At 44.6% G+C, this 8,470-nt stretch overlaps 1 protein-coding gene across 1 annotated transcript in view; it reads left to right on the top strand.

Moving 5' to 3' along the window:
- Positions 1-1,353: 1,353 nt before the first annotated feature.
- Positions 1,354-8,470, top strand: part of TOGARAM2 (TOG array regulator of axonemal microtubules 2) — a 44,839-nt gene continuing 37,722 nt past the window's right edge. Inside the window, exon 1 of the mRNA XM_039378687.1 lies at positions 1,354-1,659. Within this exon, the coding sequence (XP_039234621.1) occupies positions 1,433-1,659 (227 nt within the window). The 5' untranslated portion in view covers positions 1,354-1,432. The remainder of the gene's footprint in view (positions 1,660-8,470) is intronic.

Genomic DNA, 8,470 nt, shown 5'->3' with positions numbered 1-8,470 from the left:
GGCTGAAAAACTTATGTTTCTAAGTTCTGTGCCTCAGTTTCCCCCTGTGCAAAGAAGGGATGACCCTACTTGGCTATTTTACCAAAATGTTTTCTTATCTGTGGCTGAATACTGAGAATTTCTTGCAGAAAAATGTGTGGTGGAGGCAGCACGTGCTGCTGAACTTCCCTTGTTTGTGAGGAAAACACTACAGAAAGGATCTCCGGCCTGAGCAAGCCTACAGTGTAGCTGGGCAAGACAGTCAGCAAGATGTGGGGAAGAATGTACTGTTGCAGCTGGAGTGCAGAGAGGATATGAGAGGGTACAAACTGCAAAATACAGCACCCTACTGAGCTTCTCAACCCTGTTCTTGGTGAGGCCATGTGGGATCTACTTTGCAGACCCTGAGGAGTGGGTGGCTTGGGGTCCACAAACTGCTTGACAGCCACCTGTAGTTCCACATGATGTTTTAGTCCCTGCCTGCAAATTCTCCTTTTTTTGGCACTCATGGGGTCTCTTCTAAATGTACTGATGTTTCCATTACCTGCCTGCCTCTGGGTGCAGTCAGGAGGCATGGAGGCTTTAATTGCTTCACGCTCTGCCAGCAAGGGATTTATGGCATTTCAATGCACTAGTCGTTTGCCTCTTTTTAGGAGCAAACTCATCGTACAAAAAGTTCAACACACAAGTACCAGCTCGGTGAAAAAGAGCTGCCTGCTTAATGAGCTGTACCCATGGTGCTGCCGCCGCCTCAGAGCAGGCAGGTGCGAAGCCATTCCTCCTCAGTTCTCCCACTCTGTCCACAGAATTCCACCATACCTCATTTCTGGCATCTAGTGTAAACCATAGCTTGGCTATTTTTCATTTGTTATTATCGTCTGCTGTGGACTAGTGACTGGAAATCATTTTCTACCCAAGACTGACAGGGATAATATGATTCAGAAGAGGAGCTGTTTCTCAAAATGTACACAAGGCTGGGCATGCTGGCTGTTTGAATTCAGTGGGGTCAGATTTGGTCCTCTAATTCCTAATATTTCACCCTGCCATCCTCAGCAGATTCAGTGAAGGGAAAAGAAGGCAGAATTACATCCTATAAAATTTTATTTCAAGAGCTTCAATATAAATGATACAAACAAACAAGCAAACAAACAAACAAAACCACAACAGCAAACCTCCCACCCCTTTAATACACCTTAAATTCAGGTAGTCAAACTTTTTCTCCACCATAGGCACAGAGTTTTGTTTAAAACAGTGAAGGTGAAAAGGGAAATATATCCATATACCACTGCAGTCTTCTCTATGAATTTATTGTGGTCTGTAAATACTAAGATTTTTGGGGGGGCTCTTTTAAAGAAAAATCCACCAACCTGTGCCCATTTTGACTTTCCATAGTGCTCAGGCAGCTAATTTCTGCAGTTGTAGAGGATTTGAATTGAAAGTCATTAACAAGGAAATGGGATCCTTCCTCATTGAGTCTTGTCTCAGTGTTTGTTTTGTCATGACATCCTCCAGTACAGGAGATGGAGGAAGAAGCTGTTATATCACTCTCTTTCAGACAGGCTGTTACCTGCTTATGGGTCGGGATATCCTCCATCTTGCAGTATGTGCTTTGCCAAGCACTTATCAGGAATTGATGGAAGCTGAAGGTGTTTTTCAGGACCTCTTCAAAGCTGATGGCAGGTAAAACAAGCTGCAGGGCTAATTTCTCTTGCATCTATCACCAGTTTAAGTTTCCATCACCTTCATTACATGGATGTTCAACAGCCTGAACAAATCTTCTCATTTGCCAGCACTTTTATTTTTCCGTCCAAATGATCACACCTTTTTCTCTTTCAGAAATGTGTTGAAGGAAAACTTTTCGAGCTGTTTATGAGACTTAAAGAAAGAGCTCTGCTTCTCTGTGTCTCTTTAACCCCAACACATTCAGGGCCAGCTGCCATCTGACCTGTGCTGTGCTAAGGGAGTACTGAGGGGGCTTAGCAGGTCCAGCATTCCAAACATGGTTTGGTGACTGTCACCTGTTAGAAGATGTGGGAAAACATGAGCTTCTAAACATGCCTATTTTGCACTTTCATCTTTCATCTCCATGGTGATCTCTGTTACCATGAAGGTACCTGTTCTTTTACGGGTTTTGAGGTTGTGTGTTCTCTCTGCTTGTAATCTTTGAGTCCTTCAAATTAGAAATGCAGTCCTGAAGCCTCAGCACTGTGCCCCGAACTGTGCTGACAGATTTGCTGCTTGGCAGATGAATGGTATTGAGAAGAAAAGAGGGGCTCTTGGGAAAAATTCAACTAATCTTTCTGTAAGAGCAGAGTGATTTTAAAGTCTGAGGAATGAACTCTGCATCACTGGGACTCAGTTCTAGGTCCTTGCCTTGGCTTTAATGTGGTGTCGTGGGAAAGCGTTTTATTTTCTGTGCAGCTTTGATGTTGTGCAGCTGCCTCACTCTGTACAGCAGCTCGTTGAAGCACTTAAAAGCAAAGCATCAGGGCCTGTAGCCTTTCACTGAACCTGTACTTTGAGCAGCAGAGTGGGCATGGCAGGGCTGCAGTTAGAGCTGGGTGTTGCTCTGTGATAGTGGTCCTTGCTGCAGCGTTGGTGAAGCTCATGGAGTTTGCCTGCCCACTTAGAGGTGCAGCAGCCCAGGTCTGCCTCCAGCTGAACAGGAACCTGCTGACATTCATGAGACAGGGCATTCAGTAAAAACATAGCAGCTGGGCTCAGTTTTCAAAATTATTTGTGCTAAATTGTGATAAATTTGTGGAGAAGACTTTGGCCTTTTTGTTCCTATCTAACCCTCAGGAATGTGAGGTGTATTTGCATACACTAGGTTAGCGAATTACCTCAGTGGCCCTGTTTTTGAGATGTCTGTATAAGAACCAAAGTCTTTTTTTTTTCTTGTTTCTCCTGTGTCCATCTGCTCGGGGACTTTGTGAAGAGTGTCCTCAGGTGATAAGTTGTTTGTTTGTTTTTGATTTTGTTCTTCACTTCACTCTCCCTGTTATAGAAAAACATTCTATTTTGGTAAAGCAAATGAAAGCAGACTTGTAGTGGACAGCAGGAGGTGGCAGCTGGTTTCTCTGCACTCCCAGATGAGGTGTGGGTTCGTGTTGCTGCTGGCTCTTCAGGTAGCCAGAGCAAAAAGACAGTGAGATGATGTTCTTGGCAGTGAGCTAAAACCTGCAATTAGCCAATGTGCACTTAACTAGATTAGCAACGTGGGGAACCAAGGGGCCTTAGTTTAGAACCACATGAATGAATTAGGAGGCAAAGCACAGCGAGTGTTTGTGGCGGTCCAGCGCCCTGGATCACCAGAGGGCGTTAGAGGGGCTCTGGACAATCCTAAACTGGGCTCATCTGCTGCCTCATGGAGGTCTCTGTTCCACTTTTTGGGTCCTCACTGGGGACTGGTGCTGTGAGGTGCTTGTATCTGGCACATCTCATCCTTCTCCTCCAGGGCACGCTTACAGCTCAGAGCATATTTGCCTACATCCCTTTGTATCATGAGTTTTTTACAACCCTTACAGGAGTTAAAATATTCTCTATGACTGTCTATGATTTCCCAGGCATACAGCAATTTCTAGTCCCCTGCTATGCTGAAGAAGCACTGGAAGTAGGCTTTTGTCTCATCAAAGTCTGATCTGGAAATGTGTCTGAGGTAGGTGGTACACAGACAGGTTTTCACTGCATAGAATTAGAGTTACTCAAAATGGAGATAATTCTATAATACCATGGAAGAATTTGAGAAAAAGTATCAAATGTGCCATCCTGAAACTTACAGAAATAGTTGAAAAAAGCATATTTTCACAGATCACATCAGTTTGGTGTAATCACTGTGTTCTCCGTCAGAAAAATTTGGCAAGCTGTAGGCAAGATACTGTATCTGTTGATCTGAAAGACCCTGATCCCCACATGTAAAGCTGTGATAATGTTTATCTAGCAGCTCTTAATATAGTACCTCTGGTTTTTGACTTCTTTTTGAAAGGCCTCAGCATTTCAGCTGACCCAATCCCAGCTGTTACCCTGCCACAGACAGTTGTCACCAGAAAAGAGAACTGCTGGTCTCTTTGCAGTTTCTTTATTGAGGTCCTAAGAGAGTTTTGGAGTGCTCAATTTCCCAGTGTATCTTAACACTGTGTATATCACCTCATGAGGAAATGTTAAGTGCCACTTGTGGCAATGAAAACTGCTGTAGGCTCTTTAGAGGGAAGATGCAATATAATTCTGAGTCCAATGTATTGATGCCATAATTTCCCCTGACCTTAGTGTGTCTGAGTCTTTGTGTTTACGCTTCAAAGTGTAAAGTGGTCGTTTCCTTTCCCATTTTCTTTCATGTTTACAAAACGCATTTCCTTTAAGCAAACTGAAACACTGTTTTCCTGAGATTTTTGTTTCAAGTATTGGCCTCAACACACAGTGGTGTGATGGTATTCCACAACAGTGCTCCCTGAGAATGTAGATGCTGAAGCACAGGTTTTTCTACCTTGCTGTGTTCTTCTATCTTAACAGATCCTCTCTGCTTGCCTTTCGTGGCATTGGGGTGCATACCATGCACAACCCTCTTGTCACTCTTTGGATAATTTGATTTATTTTTCATCCCAGCACTTGGTGGAGGAACGTTTGTAGAGGGTGGCACCTGTCTTCAAGTCCTCAGGACCCTGCTGATTAGGGGACAGCGCCTAAAGAATAAGGAAAAGCCAAGGAGTTCTGGATGCTCCTCAAGGCTGGGCAAAACAGAGGCATATATAGCAGTATCTGTATTCTTTTGTTTTCTGTCCAACCTTTTCCTCTCTTTTCCTGTGCCTTGGAATTCAGAATTGATAAAAATGAACATTTTAAATATTAAAAACCTTCATATCCACTTTTTCTCTGTATTGGTATTTCAGCTCACAATTATTTTTATCAGCTGAGGAGGCTTTGGAGAACAGCTTGTACTTGTTACTGATAGTTGTGTCTTTCCTACTAGTCTACAAAGCTTCATTGGCATCTCCAGCACTAAATTAATAACCTGCTGCTGTTGGTCATGTAACCAGAAGGTCTGTTTAAGCTTGCTGGCTTCAGACCTGTCTGCTGGGCTCTAATTAACATTTGCACTGTGTGCTTGAGCTGTTTCCCTCATGGCCTCGGATGCCATGCATTATTGATGTCCCTTGCCCAGTGCACAAACAAGGTTGCCATGGGAAAGCCCAAGGGCTCACAATCCAGCAGTGGTTTCTGTGAACAGAAAACAAGCTGTCTGTGTGCCAGGAGGCTGCTGCGAAGGGCTGTGCTGCTCAGCAAGTGAAAGAAAGAGGAATAGCTGAGCAGGTTTCTGGATACAAGCATGTAAGGTGACAAGATTTCCATCATTGCTGTGGAAAGGGAAAAAAGCCCTGCTAAGCCCTGTGCTCCTGTCTGTGATGCCCAGAGGCTTCAAAGCACAGTGCAGAGGTTTAGCCAAATAAGCCCTGGATGTGTTTGTTGAAAGTGGGGCCACGCTTCATGTTTATAGAAAGGGGATTTCAAGGCAATTTGTTTTGTTAACTTGTGAGGAATGATTGGACTGTTCTTTGCCTGGGGGGGGGAGGAATGGTGAAAGTGTTTGAGGTGCTATGGATGGATGAGAGAGAGGGTTGGACCCCGTAGCAAGGTTTATCCCATGGCTGTCCCAAGGAAGGACAAGATAGCCATCACCAGGTTGATTTCCAGGATGCATGTGAGCACGTGGACACTGCTCCTTCCCCATGGAACATAATGTGTTATAACAGGATGTGCAGGTGGCATAAGAGCACAGCCCCATGGGTGATGCTGTTGGAGGTGAAGTAGGTGTGACCCAAGTCAGACTCAGGAGGGAAGGTACTCTGTTCCCTGAGGATAGCTGCAATTTTTTTATTCCTCTCAGAAAGAATGAAATAAAACTTTTGGTCACCATTTTTAAGGCTAAGCATATAGGTTCTTCCCTTTTGTTGACTTTGTTCCTTGACCTTCACTTTTACTGAGTCAAAAGAAAGAAGAGTAAGCAGGTGCTCAGGGAGAGAGGCTGGACATTAGATGCTCCTGGGTGGTCTCACTCTGACCAGCTCTCCAGTTTTGCTCTACTTTTGTCACTTTTGGTGATTTGATGAAAGTCACACTTTTCAGTGCTGCTATTTCTCTGTAAAAGTGCTTATTTTGAGACACTCAGGAGCTTAACTTTTTCACTAAAGGTGAGCTGGCAGCTTGTTGCAGACCCCTTAATTAAAGAGAAGGACCAAACACTGTACTGGGAAAAGTCCTATGAATAGCTACTGACATTGCTATTCTATAGCAACATCTCCAGCTGATGTCTGTGGCAGCTGTGTTAGATGCATATACGTGTACAGAAAAATTCCCCACTTTAAAGGGTTTATTACCTTAGAAGACAACATGGAGAAAGGTGAACAAGCAGCATTTCTGCTTTGCTGACAGGAGCTGGAGCAGGTTGACTCTTGCCTGCAACACAGCTGAAACTTAATTTTCTTTGTGTCTCCTAAGGTCTAAAGCAGTGCTGAAGTCCGAGGGCAGTCTTCTCCCTCTTCCTGGTAGCAAAAAGGAGAAGCTTTTCAGGAGAATCCTCCCGTTTGATGCAGGAGATGTCACATTTGGAGATCCATTTGCTGCAGTCAGCTCATTTTCTGCCATTCTGCGACATATAGGGTTATTTTCTCACATATCTGATCACTCAGCCTTGGAGAAGCTGAGAGAATTGTGTAGTTTAAGGTGACTCATTGTAAGGCTGAATCTTTTACTCCTACAGTGATGGTAGCAATGGGGTGGCTGCTTTTTACCAAGTGAGGTGACAGTCACCTTCCCAAACCACAAAAGGATGTGTGTGCTGCCTTTACTAGTTAGAGAAGGACTGCTAACTCCTGCAGAGGGGTTTTCTGTTGGTTTTTTGCCCCCTGTAGGAACTGAATTATTGCACATTTTTACAGCTAAAGAGTCCCTTTCCACTTACCTGTTGACTTGCAGGTTGGATATAGTTGCTCAAGACTTAGTGTCTGAATTCCTTGTCTCATAGTAGTCGTGTGGACACCTCCATCCATATAAGTGTAAAGACATGGGCTGAGAGATTAACAGAGAACCTCATGTGAGCCCTTGCACCTCTGCAGAGAATTTCATTATAAACATGAATGTTTATAAAAACAGCCAGTAGTGACCTTGTTACGGAAAATTTCCAAACTAGACATGGAAATGATGAAATTATTATTATTTTTACATTTGAAAGTAGCTTTTGATTGAGCATAACAACAACAAAACGATGCACAATATTGCTGCTCTGCACTGCATATTGCACAATTATCCACAGCACAGGGGAGAGGCATAAAATATTTGTAATGGGGGTGGTAGAAAATTACAGTTTGGCAGCATTTAGTGGAGATCACAGAGACTGTGGCCATGCCATGTTGGAGGAATTAGTTCTCCTCTTTTCCTAATCTTGCCTGAATGTGGTGCTTTCTGTAGGGCTGGTATGAATTTACACTGATCTAACCGAGGGGGGATCCAAGCTCACACTGGAACAATTTACCTTGCAGAGATGTTATCAAATATTGCAGTGAAGAGGGTGGAAGCCTCCCCCTCCCTTTTCTCAGTTTCCAGCAGATGCACACTTTGCTGTTTGCTTGCACACTGTGGAAAGCTTTAGGATGATCCTTGCACAGGGACCACAAGCAGGCAGTGAGGGGGACTGGGAGTGTGTCACCATTTGGTGTGTGCCCCTGACCGAAGGTTTGGGTTCTGTTGAGGTCCCTCGGGTGCTTGTGGCTGCAGCACAAGATATTCCTTGCATCTCAGGATTTCTTCAGAGAAGTTGTTGCTATGCAGCCTTGTTTATTCCTGGTACTTGACACTGTTCACCTGCAGAGCTCAAACACCTGGAAGGGGAAGCCTGCTGTCCTGCTGAAGAAGGGGTCTGGCTTGACAAATGTCTATCCCTGCTTCCAGTTTGGGAAGCACAGGGTCTGGAGCAGAAGAATTCCTTGCTCCCTCGTGGGAGGCAACCTGCTTTATAGCTCCTGGAGGGATTACAAGCTTAGCAACGTGGAGCTGGATTTCCAAAGTGAAGGACATGCGTGAAGGAGGTTGGTGGACAGCCCTGTCTTGCGTTCTGTTGCTTTCTCAGCCAGGTGGTGCTCTGGCAGGGGCTGGCAAGAGCCAGGCATTGGGATTGCTTTTGCTGTGCTCTCGTGGAGGTTTCTTGATGCAAGCATCTCTCCCAGAAAGCAATAAAACCTGGGAGAAAGATTTGATGATTCTTCCTTTTATCTTTCTCTTTTCAAAAAGTCTTTAAAACCATAGGAGGGAAGCTTCTGCTGCGTGACTCCAGCTGCGTGCCTGGGAGTTTAGGTGTCATTAAAAGAGACACAGCCCTCAGAGGTGTGGAAGAAGATCGGTGCTTAGGGTGGTGGATGGAAGGAGGGGAGAGGAGGACAGGCAGGAACTGCAGAGCACACAGGGTTGCTTACTGACAGGGAAGCTTCTTTTCATAAGAAGA

This window comes from Pipra filicauda, unplaced genomic scaffold, assembly GCF_003945595.2.
Source record: "Pipra filicauda isolate LSUMZ 115617 unplaced genomic scaffold, ASM394559v2 scaffold143_size2779998_pilon, whole genome shotgun sequence".
Classification (NCBI taxonomy): Eukaryota; Metazoa; Chordata; class Aves; order Passeriformes; family Pipridae; genus Pipra; species Pipra filicauda.
The sequence above is the reverse complement of the archived record's forward strand: the minus strand, read 5'-3'. Positions and strand labels throughout refer to the sequence as shown.